The sequence below is a fragment of the Protobothrops mucrosquamatus genome, unplaced genomic scaffold, assembly GCF_001527695.2.
Source record: "Protobothrops mucrosquamatus isolate PMUCROS unplaced genomic scaffold, P.Mucros_1.0 scaffold_107, whole genome shotgun sequence".
In the NCBI taxonomy this organism is placed as follows: Eukaryota; Metazoa; Chordata; class Lepidosauria; order Squamata; family Viperidae; genus Protobothrops; species Protobothrops mucrosquamatus.
Window position 1 is genome coordinate 126,107 of NW_015386183.1, and position 16,066 is coordinate 142,172.

Genomic DNA, 16,066 nt, shown 5'->3' on the forward strand with positions numbered 1-16,066 from the left:
TGACTGATTATGTGAATAGTAATTTGTAAATAGGCAAACCCTCCTGCCATTTGGCAAAAATATCTAGATCTCAAAATTCTAATCGCATTTAATACTCAAAGGCGTATGGTTTTCAACACCATTAGTAGTGCATAGTCATGAGGACTAGGAGAAATTACAACCTTCACTGATTTTTCTAATCCCACCTTAATATCCTGTTTGGTTAGTAGTTAAAATATCATCTAGCAGAACTTGACTTTAAAAAAAATATCCCACTTTAGTGAAAACATTTAAGAGATTTCCACCATTTCCACTGTGAAAAAGTTTCCTCTCCTCACATGCTATGCTGGGAAAGAGCCTTACAACTAGAGTTGGAACAGAAATATGCCTGATTATCTTACTCATAGGAGATATTTTGTGAATTTGCAAAGCCCTCCTCCCATTATCTACTTGGCATGAATGTCCAGGCGATCTCCCCCAAATTTTAGTTGTGACCACCATTTGCTATAAGGCCTCCTCATCTGAATCATGATCACTGCCTGGTTTGGTGAGTCTCTCAAGTTCTTCTCCATCCTATAGAAAATAAAGGGAAGATAGTGAAAAATTAATAAACAAGTTCATAAAATGAATAGATTATGTCATTTGTCTAATGTTTACCATAATTTGAAGTAAAGCTACTTTTGGTATTGGCTATATAGCAATTGCGGTAGTAGAACTTCACTAGTCCTTGTCCTATAATAGTGTTTCTTTCATTGAAACTGGATTACAATTTAAGTTACCTTTGTTAATTATATCACAGAGATAGAAGCTATAACTTTTATTGACCAGAAGCTCTACCATGCTTTATACAACAAGCTGAAGATAACAATCCCAAAGTGGACAGAGCCAGGATCCTAACTGGGAGAGTTCTTAAGTATGAAATGGATGCTTTCTCCCTCCAAATTACCCCTAGATAGTTCTGCCAATTCTAGTATAGGATCTGCGGCTTTCAAAAAAGTTGTTGGTAAGCCATACAAGACCCATGGGCTGCAATTTTTACAGTATATCCTTGTCATACAACCATTCCATAACTAACAAATACAATTTAGTGGACACTGAGGCCAGATCCTACAATATATACGATCTGCACAATATTAAATCCTTCCTAATCAGTCACTTTGAGATGCATTGTCAAGACTGCCTATTCCTCTTTCATAACAATTGTTATGTATTTTATATGCCATGCAAAATATTTGCCCATGTAGAAAGAGTAGGAATTTGACCTTGTCAAATGTTCGTTAAATACATTTATTAAATCTGTATTACATAATTTTTGCAATGGCACCTGGCAAAATTTGGAAAAAAGGGAACCAAATAAGTCCAATTCTGTACTGTATCTTTTCAAGAGAAGCCCTAAAAAAGTTAGTAAAAAGTGTGTTGCTTTTTTTTTTTAGGCTTAATGTAGTTACAAATTCACATGAAAATTATATGTATTTACTTTCACAGATACATACACATTAATATATTACCTTTTGCATACAATCTACATATTTATTCAAATGATGCTTGAAGCATACCCAGGAACACATTGTAAGTGCACCTCGTTTGTCAATTGTGCCCTCTGGTGTTCAATCTTCAAAAAAAATCACTTTAATTCAATAGAAAGCTAAGCAAATAGCCACAAATGCATTTTTTAAAAAGAATTTTATACATTCAAAGCTATTCTAAAAATACACTTTAATGTTCATACGGAATGTATCTGAAAAATACAAACTATTCTTTTAAGATGTCCCCAAAAAAACCACACTATACTATTGTAAACTTCTTGGGACACTAGGATTCTAAGTTGAAAACCTGAAACAAAATGGAATGTCTCAAAATGCTCTTTTTGATTTATGATGTCAAATATTTCTGGAATCTAGAGAGCTGCACATCCCAAATATAGTGTGATGTGATTAGGGAACACAAATATATTTCGGAAATGCAAAGGAAAAAAATGGCTCATAGTGGGATACCACATAAGACTAAGCAGCTTCCAGCAAGGGCACAACTACCATTCTAGTTTTCTGAATGAACCACATCCTTTATTACAAAGAGCAATAGCTCCTTGTGGGTCAGCACACAGAAGTACTTCTCTGCTGTCCTCCCCCTCCCACAACAGAGGCATTTTCTACTACATTCTGAGAGCGCTGGAATGGCTTCACCAGGACTGCCCAACAACATGTTTCAACATAGCATGACTTTCCTTTATAGTTTGTTGTTAAGTGTGTCCAGTTATATGTATAGATTTCTCCAACAGGGCCATAACTAACTTAACTGGATGCATTCATAACAAATTGTAAATGTTAGTATATCATTTGGACACACTCGGTTAAGCAAACAATTATAAGGAAAACAGAAGCCCACATTTATAGGTAATCCTCACTTAATCACTACAGATGGGTCCGGCTAGTCCATTGCTAAGTGACACAGTTATTAAGTGAAACATCACATGACCACAGCCAATTTACATCAGCTCCACTGCAGTCATTGAATGAATCACCTGCAGCCATTAAGTGTGATGTCGTGTAAACTCAACTTGAGAGTTATTGCCAGCTTCTTCATTGGCTTTGCTTGTTGAAAGCCAGCTGTGAAGGTCGCAAATGGCAATTGTGTGACTACAGGACTCTGCAACCACTGTAAAAGTGCCCCAGTTGTCAAATGCTAGAATCATGTTTATATGACAGTTGGGGCGCTGCGACCATTGTTAAGTTCAAAAATAGTCAAACTATTTTGTTCAGCATTGTTATAAGTTTGAGCGGTCACTCGACAGGCAGTCATAACCAAGGACTCCCTTCTAGCAGCATAATGCTATTTTGACAATGATGGCAAACATTGATATTCACATCACAATCAGAGGTGTGCACTGAAATCAATTGGCCCAAAGAATATCTAGAAAGGTAACCTTTCAAACCTTACCCCACTAGAGCGCTCCCATGCACCTCCATTATGTTTGCCCCTCTCCCACTGAACAGTGTGTTCGGTACAACGAGGGCTGCTGGAGTGATAGATAAATATAGACAAAAGAACTACAGGTGCTTCCAAGAAGAACTCCATGGAAGGCTTAAAGTCAAATACAAAAACTGACACTGTGGTGATGATCACAGTTGTAACTTGTGCAGTCAAAACATGAAACATGTTGTCTCGGAACTTCAGAATGAAGGCCACGGAGAGCCCAAGGAAGGCAGTGACAAAAATAAGGGCCACCGAGAATACGTTGTGACCATAGAAAAAACCACAATACTCTATCTGGCGCCTGTTTTCAGGGCGCAGGCTTAGCATCAGTGCATTGAACATAGCTCCAAAGAGGTACAGTTTGGTATTCTGCACAAAGATGTTTTCACTGAATTGGCCTCCTTCTTTCAGTATTTTTTCATTGTAGATGTTGGCTAAGGCTGAAATAAAACATTGTACTAGTATGAGCAGATGTCCCAGTCCAAGACGAACTGTTTTCATGGGTCCTGCAGTAGTTGTGACATTCCAGCTAAAGCCAGGAAAGGACCATCTAAGAGTGCAGTTCTCTTTCCCCCAACATTCTTCTTCTGACTTGGTATACTGCAGGCAACTGTTTGAATGGCTGAGAAAAATGTCATGATGAAATCCATGCACAGCCAAGCTATGCTTATTGCTTCCTGTCCCTGCAGTCAGAGCTACAATCGATAGGAACAGAATCAGCAAAGAAGCCCATTGCACCCAGGAGACCTGTCGCCTGCATGGAGAAGAAAAAATAAAGTAAGTTGATTCAAAGAAGCGCAAATAATAGGTAAGGGGTGTAAAAAAGAGTTAACTACTTTAGTAAGGCAGCAGTGTGACTTCTGTCCTAGTATCATACCAGGAAAAATTCTTTGGACAATAATGCTGAAATTCAAATGCTTACAATACCTCTCATACCTAACAGGATGATTCACTCTGCACACTGAATTATTTTGTATCTACTGAAGCTGTGCCCATGTTCCAGACAACTCTGGACAGCTACTGTTCTTTTAACAATATCCTACACTATGAAAGTAAATATTAGTAGATTATGTCTGACTTTGAAAACAACCATTGGGGGGGAGCAAGTACAAGTATGACCCAGTTTGATAAGATTAACATATATTTAGGACTGCCTTCTGAGTCATTAACAAAAAAAAAACATAGAAAGTATACCAAATTCAATAGCTATGTATTCATTATCAAATAAATGACAATAGTAGTAATATTATAATCATTTTGGATGTGCTTTTAATTTTCATTACCTTTAGAGCCTTGTTTAAAATTGCTTCAGAAGAGAACTTTGAGGAAACAAAGAAATGATAAAAGATAACATGTTTCCATAATTACTCACTTCAGCACTATTCTGAACAGAAGAGCTGTTGTTATAATAACAAAATTTGAGAACAGAACAGCTATGGCCTAGAAGAAGAAAAGATATTATGTTACAAATCAAATGCAGCCTAGAAATAGGATACCTATTAGAGCAAGGCTTTTCAACCTTTTCACCCATTGTACCACTTTTAGGATATGGCAATATCCGAGTACCACCAGTCGCCTAGCAAGGTGTCAAAAAATTGACCAAAAAAAAAGGAAAAAAGTGATAAAGTACAGGTAGTCCTCGATTTACAACAGTTCACTTAGTGACTGTTCGAAGTTACAATGGCACTGAAAAAAGTGCCCCCCAAGCCACAGCCGAGCAAGATACCTGCCTGCCCACCCGGACGCGCTCTTCCTCCTGTCCGAGGTTTTCATTGTTGTGAGCATTTCTGTTGAGGATTGGCAGTGGGGGTGGGGGGGGTGTTTGGTTTTTATTCCCCCCATCTACTTGGTGGTTGCAGCAAGTTTTGGTCACTTCACATGACCCTGGGACACTGTGACCGTCATAAATATGAATCAGTTGCCAAGCATCTGAATGTAAATCACAAGACCCTGGAGATGCTGCAGCATTCCAGCTGATCGGCGCTTCTGGGCTCAGCAGAAGCACCAGGATCAGTGCCGAGCTCCAGCTGGAGCCTGGCGCTAATCCTGGTGCTTCCACTGAGCCCTGACATCCCTGCAGCTCCAGCCGTCTCTCGCTCAGGCTTGTGCGGTGCTGCCACCGGTTCAGCTCATTCCCCTCCCCTGCTACCACTTTTCTAGGATGGTTGCGTACCACCTGCCAGGTGCCAATGTACCATAGGTGGTACCCGTACCATTGGTTGAAAAGCCCTGTATTAGAGTACAACCACCTTAAAATGTGTTGGTTGTGGAACCAAATTTTATTGAGCTAAATAGCACTTGTTAAAAAAATGAATTGGCTTTCTAGAAAAGTCCTGAAAGCAACCATTCCTACATTTCACGGAAACAAGCAGAAAAACAAAGCCTTAACACTTATTCCCCAAATTATTGATTCCGATTTGAGGTAGGGCAGGAAAAGCATGAGATCCTGGCCTAACAATGGCACAGTCCTGGCCTAACAACTGCAACCAGGTCTACTGGAACTTCCATCACTAAACAATGCAGTCATGTGATGGTTAATCTAACAATCACTTCACTTAGCAATGGAAATTCCAGTCCTAATGATCATAACCCAAGGACTACCTGTTCTCATTCTAAACCAATGTTCAATGGATTCTGGTAAGCTAAGGTTTTTATACCCTGGCTCTAATTAAAAAGTTTACTTTAATTTCCTTGTCTTTACTTATAGTTATGCTTCTTACGCAAACTTATGTTCAAACAATGAAAACACCCTTTACGATACAGAGTTCTTGTCTGAAAGATTTATGAAACATAAATGACAAAACATAAGAATTGAATACAGTCATTTGGCCAATTAAATTTGTGTTCTGCTTATATTATAGCACATACCAAACATAACATCTCTAAAATATCAACTCAAGTACTGAAATACTATTCAGGGAGGAAGCAATCTTATCTATAATCTCCGAAAATGACTGAAATTTGATATAAGCACTTAAGATGATAAAAATATATTCTCTTTTCATTAGAACATATAGAGACCATTCTACATTTCTGAAGTGATACTTACTGGTTCAAGATAGGACAACACATAGAAGACAATCAAATTATCTAAAAAATAAAGAAAAGCTGGAATTGACCACTTTATGTAGCTATACAATTGCCTCCAAGAGCTGCAGCCAAATCCACTATGGGAATATCCTCCTAAAAAAGAAAAAGAAGTAACAAGAAAAATTATTCAATGCATTTAATTATCAATACATATCTACACTGTCCTCAGCACATATGATTATTGATTTCAAAAAGAACATATCACTAAAGACAGACTCCTTAAAAAATCCATAATTGGAAGCTTCCTTATTAAATACAGATATGAAACTTTACCAGGCTTTCTTAAAGATTTTGAATGATATTCAAATTGAAATTTTGATCTCTGATCTCTATCATTTTCTTTTTTCTCTGTAAATTAAACATATTTACATATAATTTGTTTGTTAAATCATCCTGTGTGGTAAAATGGAAGGCTGTTTTAAACACTCTCTATTCCAATTACCTTTTTAAAAAATTCTTTAAATTATTTTTCTTGATAATTTGAATATTTAATTATCTTAATATTTTATATAATACTTTAAAAATCAACAACTATGAATAAATACATTAAGCACCAAAATAAATTTATATTCACATACCTATACCAGACATTTTTAAGCAACAATGTAATTTAGTATTTGAAATTCTATAAAGGTTATCTCAACCATCTGCAGAATTTGGGATTTATATTACTTCTGTTAAGTAAATTCATTAATGTGATTCTGTTATAATAAAATACAATACAATATTCAAAATATCCTTTTTAATTTCTCCAACTTAATTATTGTTCCTATTCTTCATTTCATTTTTCCAGGGATAATTCATGTTATATTTTACCCCCCCCCACTTCTATTTTTTGTTGATTTCCAGCCTCCTCCAAGAAAATATCCTTCCTAGAAATTACATGTATTTTATCCTTCAAATATAGATTATTATTATTATTATTATTATTATTATTATTATTATTATTATTATTATTCCAATTTGTATCCCGCCCTTCTCCCGAAGGATGGAGTTGTAATGCTGAGGTCTTTTTAAATTTTTATTTCATTACCTTGCTAAATTTATTGATCGATATCACTGAATTCCCCCAACACAATGAGCTCAATGATAAATAAAATCAAACCCTCGTAAGGAAATCACAATTTAACCAGAGATATTGTAGGGCAGTGGTGGCGAACCTATGCCACGGGTGCCAGAGGCAGCACTCAGAGCCCTCTCTGTGGGCACACGGGTCGTTGCCCCAGCCTCGCCTCCCCCCGCGACCCCCTCCTCTCCAGCAGCCCCCCTGAAGGAGACTCGCCCTCGAGCGTGACCCACATGAAGCAGCGCAGCTAAGGACATGGCAGCCAGGCAGCATAGACAAGACTCTGCCCTCACACCCCATCATGCAGTTGATGCTGCAGGGCGTGGGCAGAGGGTGTGGCCGCCATAGCGCTGCTTGGATGCCTGGGCAATCTGCGGTGGGCCCTGGAGGCGGTGAGTGGTCCTGTGGGCAGGCGGGGTGGGGGAATGGAGTGGGGCGGGGCCAGTTTTTGGGCACTCGGTCTCTAAAAGGTTCGCCATCACTGGTATAGAAGATAGTTACTACTTTTTATATAGCCAAATCTCTGAATTTGTGCAGTTTTGCAAAATATAAATCATTTTTAAATCCTGCAAGAACTCTTTTCTATAGACGAGGAGATAAAGACAAATATTACAATAATTACAGTTAATTGCTAAGATGTCTCAGACTTTACAGATTTTTTTTTGAAGTTCAAGAGAAGTATTTGCCTGATTTCAATTTTCAGTACAATAACACTAACAATGGTATGGGATCTCTGTTGATGTAAAGACACATAATATGACTGAAAGACACATAATGTGACTTAAAGGCACATGACTAAAGACACATGATATGACTGAAATATGAGTATATGACATATAGTCCTCAGTTAACTATGGTATTTGGGACTGGACTTTCCATCATTAAATGATGGAGTCATAAGCGTAACATCATGTGACTGTGCCATTTAGCAACAGCACTTCCAGCTGCTGTCATTAAGCAAATCCCACCATCATTAAATGCAATTTCATATGGTTGCCATTTGCAAATTCCTACTAACTTCCTGCTTGTTGGAAGCTAGCAGTGAAGATTGCAATATGGTAATTGTGAGCCAGTCGTCAACTGTCCAGATTGCAATCACATGACTGTGAGAACGTTGTAATGGCAGGAACCTTGTCGACTGGTTGTACGTACTCATTCAATGAGGATCACCTGTACATTAACACATACTAAGCAACAAGAGAAGATATAACCATTCCTAAATATCATAACAATTTAGCTCTAACGGCTTACCTCTTCTGATTACCCAGAGAGCCATTATCAAACAAAGTACAAGCTTAACTAATTCTGAGCACACATTCACAGTTGCAGGAAGATAATCATACTTATTATCTGAAAAATATTTAGAGAAATCACATGAATACTGCATACATTGACTTTAAATAAAGTAAAAATACTACAACAGGCAGCCAATGCAGAAATGTACATTCAACAAGATGTATTTGAGAAAACCTCCACTTCTATTTCCAGATAATAATTTTTCATACAAAAGAATTAAAATATATTTTCTTCTTTTGAAAAATAGTTGATATTTTTAATATTTAATATTAAACATATTTTAATATTTCTGTTAGAAGAAACTTCCTAACAGTGAGGACACTTAACCAGTAGAACAGTTTACCTTTAGAAGTTGTGGGTGCTTCATCACTGGAGGTTTTTAAGAAAAGATTAGATAGCCACCTGTCTTAAATGGTATAGGGTCTCCCACTTGAGCAGGGGGTTGGACTAGAAGGCTCCAAGGTCCCTTCCAGCTCTATTCTGATTGATTGGTAAATAAGGGGTTTCAGGGAGTGAGATTCAAAGTTGGGGCTTCTTTGTACTATAAATTAGTGTTCTGATCCTAACTGTGTAGTATGCTTTTTCACTTTTGACCAGATCGTTAACAGAAAGTGCTGTATTTGATGTCACAAAAGAGTTTCTGACTATATGAAAGATGTATTCTTTTCTAAAACGGCTCTGGGAACCAAACTCATATTGAAAAGCAATTCTGAAAAGCAATCAAGGCTCTACAAAACCTAATTATTTTAACTTCATGCCAACAAATTCTGGTAGTATCTATACAGAAATAAATATTCCAACATACCTTCATTGGCAGAGTATTTCATCAAAAGAATACGACTTGAACCCAGTGTAACAAAGGTACCTCCTAGGAGCAGTGTATAAACAGCTGACTTGGACCATCGAGCAGACTGACTGCAACATTTGGAATCCATGCTGTTGCTATGTTGTCAGTGCCCTATGAACCACAAAGCAAAACACTGTATCAGGTATGTCCATTAAAATAACATTTATTACTTTTAGACTACTCAGAAAGCTGTTTAGTGCTTGATTCTTCACAAACTGCATAAATGCAAGTTTTGTAATGCACATTTTTCTGAGGCATTGAACATAAATTTAGTGACCTTTATGTTAACCTTGTTTTTAGTATTTTAATAAACCCTTTAAATATAGTACTAGCAACATAAAATTAATAAAAATGTTCCCTGATCTTGGAAACTAATCAAAGAGAGAAGCAACCTAGAACTAAGGAGAAATTTCCTGACAGTTAGAACAATTAATCAGTGGAACAACCGGCCTCCAGAAGTTGTGAATGCTCCAACACTGGAAGTTTTAAAGAAGAGATTGGACAGCCATTTGTCTGAAATGGTATAGGGTTTCCTGCCTGAGCAGGGGGTTGGACTAGATGACTTCCAAGGTCCCTTCCAACATTATATTATATCATCATCATGCATCTTATATTTAACCTATACTGAATAAAGCATTTCAACTGAAGCAACTGACCACATCACAATACTCTCCTGAACTTTATTATTAATTGTAGGTATTACCTTCCACCATAGTGGAATAGAAATATTAGTAAAAAGAAAAAGAAAATTAAGTATTAGTTTCACCATTCATCATATTTAAATATGCTATAATAATCTCAGGGAAAAAAATCCTTTTTCAGTTACATCTCTTTGTTTGTTTCATTCTAAAGTAAATGATACAACTGCTCAACTATTCATTGTTTGGAGAAACTAACTTTTCTATCAGGATTTTGAGACAGAGCTCAGAAATCTTATTTATACCTTAAATAACTTGAATGACAATAACAGGTCTTGTTCTGCTTTTGGGGAGGAGTTTATCAATGCAATAGGCAGAAGGAATAACTTCAACCAAGACAAGAGTCAGGTAAAAGAAAAGTTAAGTCCATGCCAGATCTGCAATCTAAGTAAGTGTTTTAGACAAGACCCTTTTTAGTTCTCACAAAGATAAAGGGACAGAGGGAGGGGAGACATGCATTCAGACTTGCAAAATTCTGTTATTACAACCTCATAAAAAATACAGATAGTCCTCGACTTACGACCACAATTCAGCCCAAAAGTTCTGATGCTAAGCTAGACATTTGTTAAATGAGTTTTGCCCCATTTTATTTTATGACCTGTCTTGCCACAATTGTTAAGTGAATCACAGCAGTTGTTAAGTTAGTAACATGGATGTTATGTGAATGTGGCTTCCCCATTGACTTTGCTTGTCAGAAGGTTGCAAAAAGTGATCACATGACCCTAGGACACTGCAACTGTCATAAATATGAGTCAGTTGCCAAACAGCTGAATTTTCATCACCTGACCATGGAGATGCTGCAATGGTCATAAGTATGAAAAATGCTCATAAGTCACTTTTTTCAGTGCTGTTGTAACTTTGAACGGTCACTAAATGAACTGGTTGTAAGTCAAGAACTTCCTATAGTATTAGCATGTTTGACTTTGGTGACAACATGCATGCCTTTTTTCATTCTATAAGTTATTTTAAATGACAGTGCAAAAAAAAGCATAAGCTTCCATTTTTGCTTCCATGTAAGCACAGGATCTCTAAGAAATGAGAATTGCAAGCCATACTGTTCAATTAATACACGTTTCACTTGTATGTGTTGCCAAGCATATAATGAAGGGAGGTCAAGCTCAAAAGGCAATTTCTCAACATCTTTATAACAACTGTTAAAAATCAACTGAAATAAAGTATTAATCTCTTCTTTAACACAGGGGTTCCAATATAATTACTTCTGCACTATTTTCAAATTTATGCTATACCACTGCATCAATTTTTAATCTGATTTTGGATGAAAATATAACTGCTCACTATTTAATAACCAAATAATCTAGCAGTTTTCAAAGGAGGAAATAAAGATCCCAGTTTAGTATACCTGGACCCTAAAACCTACCCAGATTTCAAAAGTATTACATGCTTGCTCTTCAAGTGAGTCCAAACAGGAAAGTAACTGTAACAGAAAATAGTCCAATGATATAAGATGAAAATCTTTTAGGTTAAACAACCTTCATATCCAATCCTAAAGTCGTAGATCAGATTGGAAGCCAAAATAAAAACATAAAGATCAGCTGCGAATAATTTACAGAACATGAAAGAACAAAAATCAAAGAATGTAAGGAACAAAACAAGCCAATATTGTCTTGGCTTGACGTCAGAAAAATTGAAGCAGCTTTGGAAATCTGTGCACAGCCCAGAGATGTTTGGTGTCAAAATTTGATAAATAAAATCAAACCCTCGTAAGGAAGTCACAATTTAACCAGAGATATTTGTAGGGCAGTGGTGACGAACCTATGGCACGGGTGCCAGAGGCGGCACTCGGAGCCCTCTCTGTGGGCACGCACGCCGTCGCCCCAGTCCTAGGCCTTCAGCTGGGTTTTATAAAACCTTTTCGCTTTAGACCTCCGCCGCCGTGTACAAAAAAAAAAGGTTCAATCAATCAGTCAATTTCAACTTCTCGTGGGGGAAAAAAAAGATCTTGCAAAGTTGGAATTGATTGATTGAACTTTTTAGTCCCACCCAGTCTGCTGTTACCACCGCAGCCATGCCCACCCAATGGGCCACACCCACCCAATGGGCCACACCCACCTAATGGGCCACACGCACCCGACAATGCATAAGTGGGTTTTGGGTTGCAGTTGGGCACTCGGTCTTTAAAAGGTTCGCCATCACTGTTGTAGGGGCTTTAGCCTGCCATATAAATCTCTTTGTTAACTCATCTGTGTGAAACATCTAATAGGAATTAACACTGGAATTTGTCTTTTCCTTCCTTTCTTCCTTCTTTCCTTCCTTCCTTCCCTCTTTCTCCGATTTTTATCCCACCTTTATCACTCCACAAGTCAATCAAGGCACTGAAAATACGCAACACTCCTTCTACCTCCTATTAAGGAGCGTTGTGTGGCTCACGTTCAAGACCTCAGTGCTGCTGTGTGACAGGGCAAACTCCTATCATTCTCTCCAGCTTCTGCCAACCTAGCAGTTCGAAAGCGAGTAATTGCTAGTAAATAGGTACCACTTTGGTGGGCACATTGAGATATGAAAGAAACCCCCAACAGCGCATTGCCTGGGCATAGGCGATGTCAACAGCTAATCCTTTCAACCTGAAGGGCCTCAGTGCTTCTAACATGAATGCACGCAAGCCTCTTATTTTCCTCAAAACAACAACTCTGAGAGGTGGATTGGGTTGAGAGTGACTGACACAGACAGACAGAGTCAGACAAGCAGATAGCCAAGGGAGAGGGACAGTTAAGAAATATGAAATATAAAATCTTGATGTAATATTCCTTTTAATAACATTAACCTTACCCCAAGCATTAAATGGAAAATCTAGCTACTTTGTTAAGGCTATGTGAAAATTCACCTTTACATTTGGAAATATTAAATTCAACATATTGTAATATACTTCAAGAAAAATGCAAACCGAAATATTTTAATATTGGTTTAATACGTGTGAACCAAGCCTTAGCCACTGTAAAACATCCTGCACCAATTCTTCGCCTTCCAGATGTACAGCTGTCTACCCCAACTGGAAGAGCAACAAAGATGATCAGGGGACTGGAGGCTAAAGCATATAAGGAACGGCTGCAGGAATTGGGTATGTCTAGTTTAATGAAGAGAAGGACGAGGGGGGACATGATAGCAGTGTTCCAATATCTCAGGGGCTGCCACAAAGAAGAGGGAGTCAAGCTATTTTCCAAAGCGCCTGGAGGCAGGACAAGAAGCAACGGGTGGAAACTGATCAAGGAGAGAAGCAACCTAGAACTAAGGAGAAACTTCCTGACAGTGAGAACAATTAACCAGTGGAACAACCTGCCTCCAGAAGCGGTGAATGCTCCAACACTGGAAGTTTTTAAGAAGAGAATGGACAGCCATTTGTCCGAAATGGTATAGGGTTTCCTGCCTGAGCAGGGGGTTGGACTAGATGACCTTCAAGGTCCCTTCCAACTTTACTATTATTATTATTATTATTATTATTATTATTATTATTATTATTATTATTATTATTATTATTATTATTATTATTATTATTATTANTAATTTTTAATGATTTTAAAGTTTCAGGGGATTTTTAAGGATAATTTTAATTGATCGGCCTGTTTAAATATTTCTTTTTAATTCGGCTTTTAATTATTGTATTTGTATTGTAGTTTTTATGAGGCTGTTAGCCGCCCTGAGTCCCATGAGGAGAAGGGCGGGGTATAAATTAAATTATAAATAAATAAATAAATAAATTTTGATGTATGTTTGAATTATTTTCTTTTTTGGTTATGGAGGCTTTTATCTTATGATTAAATTTTTAGCAGCTTAGAGCTTTTAGGATGCAAATGAAATACATAAATTTGCATTTGATTAGCAAAGAGATATTACATATAAAGCACGGGTGTCAAACTCGCTGTGTCACGTGACACGTCACATGACGTATCGCAACTTTTTTTCGCATTGCCAGAGCTGGGGTAGGCATGGCCTCCGCATGATGCAACCGGCCCACGGGCTGGCAGTTTGACACCCCTGATATAAAGATAAGTCAAGATAATAGCCATTTGTCCATACAGTCAAAAAGAATAAGTCTATGTTGGTGGCACTGGATGAATGGATGGATGGATGATAAAAATGTTTGGTGCAAACATAGAACGCTTCAAGTCACTGCACTCAGGGCTGTGGAGTCGGTAGATAAATGTTCCGACTCCGACTCCTCAGTTTTTTGTACTTCCGACTCCGACTCCGACTCCCCGACTCCGACTCCTCTGTATTAATATGCAAATGTATTTTATACATTCCATGCACATGAAAAGCATGCTTCTTCACGGTCACTTAACGTGTTCGTTTTACGGTTACGTGAGGCACTGCATGCATTGGTCTTTATTCTTACAGTAGAGAAGTCATTAATTATAACTTTTTGTGAATTGGGACATTTAAACTTGCTTTTTTTTTTAATTCCAATCTAAATTTAGTAGGAGTCGGAGTCGGTGCATTGTTTGCCGACTCCAACTCCAGGTACCCAAAATTTCCTCCGACTCCTCGACTCCGACTCCGACTCCACAGCCCTGACTGCACTTCAAAAAAGGTATTGTCATGCTGAAGAAAGTTGGATTTAAAAAAAAGAGGAAGACAATTAACAGAATGGGGTAGCTTATCCCAAGAAAAAATGTAGGAGCAACATTTTAATTTGGTCAAGGGTGTGACACAGCAGGACATGATGTTCTCCCTCATATATAGTTCCAGAATCCAAGGCCCCTCCAGTGTGGTTAAATGATGGGCTATTCTAGACACAAATAAGAAAATACTTCTTCAACCCACTTAATTCCCAGCATTTGCTAATACATATAGAGGCATGCAGGCCATTCCTCAATGGGATGGGAAGAGAAATTGGTTTTGAATTTTTTTTCAAAGGACAGAAGAATTTGATTGAATTTGTGATGAGTGGGGAGTGATGCTCTTCCATTTATTTAGTAAAGATGTGGGAATCTGTATGTGTCTATGTCAGTGATGGCGAACCTTTTAGAGACTGAGTGCCCAAACTGCAACCCAAAACCCACTTATGCATCCTCGAGTGCCAGGTGGGTGTGGCCAATTGGGTGGGCGTGGCCCATTGGGTGGGCATGGCTGTGGTGGTAACGGCAGACTGGGTGGGACTAAAAAGTTCAATCAATCAATTCCAACTTTGCAAGATCGTTTTTTTTCCCCCGCAAGAAGTTAAAATTGATTGATTGAACCTTTTTTTTTTTTTTTTTTTTTGCACATGGCTGCGGAGGCCTTAAACAAAAAGGTTTTATAAAACCCAGCTAAAGGCCTAGGACTGGGGCGATGGCGCGTGTGCCCATAGAGAGGGCTCTGAGTGCCGCCTCTGGCACCCGTGCCATAGGTTCGCCACCACTGGTCTATGTGGTGCATACAAATCCTTGTCTTTTATTATACAGTCTCTCCAATAGCCTGCAGCCTACCATGACACCCTCTGTTAACACCAAAGGGAGACATCCTGAAGAAATTCCTCCCATTGTTTTGTTTTCAAAACCGGAAAAATGTGGGCAGCCACAGAGTGAAGCATTATATGCATTACAAAATGTATTCTGTTTTGTTTTCGCTCTTTTTGTTTCTTCCTTTTTATTGTTGTAAGCCGCCTAGAGCAGCCCTATGGTGAGATAGGTGGCAAATTTAACAAATAAAAATAAATCGGTACAAATTTTCAAGTTCTCTGAAGTACAAAAACAGGATTACCTGGTGCAGGAAAGAACTTTTTTAAGCATTTGCAGGACAGATTTCAATACAGCGTTAAGTTTACGTTGTAGTAACCACTGTCACCTTGGACATCTTTTAATAGGAAATTGAACAAATTCATGGACTATAACCAGGGCTTTTTTTCTCGGAGAAAAGGTGGCCGAACTCAAACCTGGCCACGCCCTCATCAAACCCTAGGACCGCCCCTTTAGAGAACAGGAATGCAAGTAAAATTTGGGAGGGGCTATTTCCGGTGTGGGAGGGGCTATTTCCGGTGCGGCCGGCCCGGAAAAAGGTGCCGGAACGCGGTTCCGCCGCGTTCCGGCTGAANAAGCCCTCAGCCAAAGGCTCCGTTACCTGACAGTTGCGGCTTCTCTCCCGGCATCGCCCCAGCCTTAGTCTACCTGTCACTCAGGCACG

At 38.4% G+C, this 16,066-nt stretch overlaps 1 protein-coding gene across 1 annotated transcript; it reads right to left on the reverse strand.

The window, feature by feature from the left end:
• Positions 1 to 409: 409 nt before the first annotated feature.
• SLC35A5 (solute carrier family 35 member A5) lies at positions 410 to 16,053 on the reverse strand. The gene is made up of 7 exons (XM_015815899.1): positions 16,004 to 16,053; positions 9,210 to 9,362; positions 8,360 to 8,458; positions 6,002 to 6,135; positions 4,325 to 4,392; positions 2,917 to 3,706; positions 410 to 552 (listed from the first exon to the last, which is right to left on the reverse strand). Exons 2-7 carry the CDS (start codon positions 9,337 to 9,339, stop codon positions 484 to 486), a joined length of 1,290 nt encoding a protein of 429 aa, XP_015671385.1. The 5' UTR covers positions 9,340 to 9,362; positions 16,004 to 16,053; the 3' UTR covers positions 410 to 483.
• Positions 16,054 to 16,066: the final 13 nt, after the last annotated feature.

Bases quoted from the DNA above. Each gene is read 5' to 3' on its own strand.
- SLC35A5 (XM_015815899.1), bottom strand. From the start codon at position 9,339: ATGGATTCCAAATGTTGCAGTCAGTCTGCTCGATGGTCCAAGTCAGCT. The intron at 6,136-8,359 runs GTAAGCCGTTAG...TTTCTTTTTTAG, and splicing joins TCTCTGGGTAATCAGAAGAG to GAGGATATTCCCATAGTGGA. The intron at 553-2,916 runs GTAAGGTTTGAA...TATTTTCTATAG, and splicing joins CATGGGAGCGCTCTAGTGGG to GATGGAGAAGAACTTGAGAG.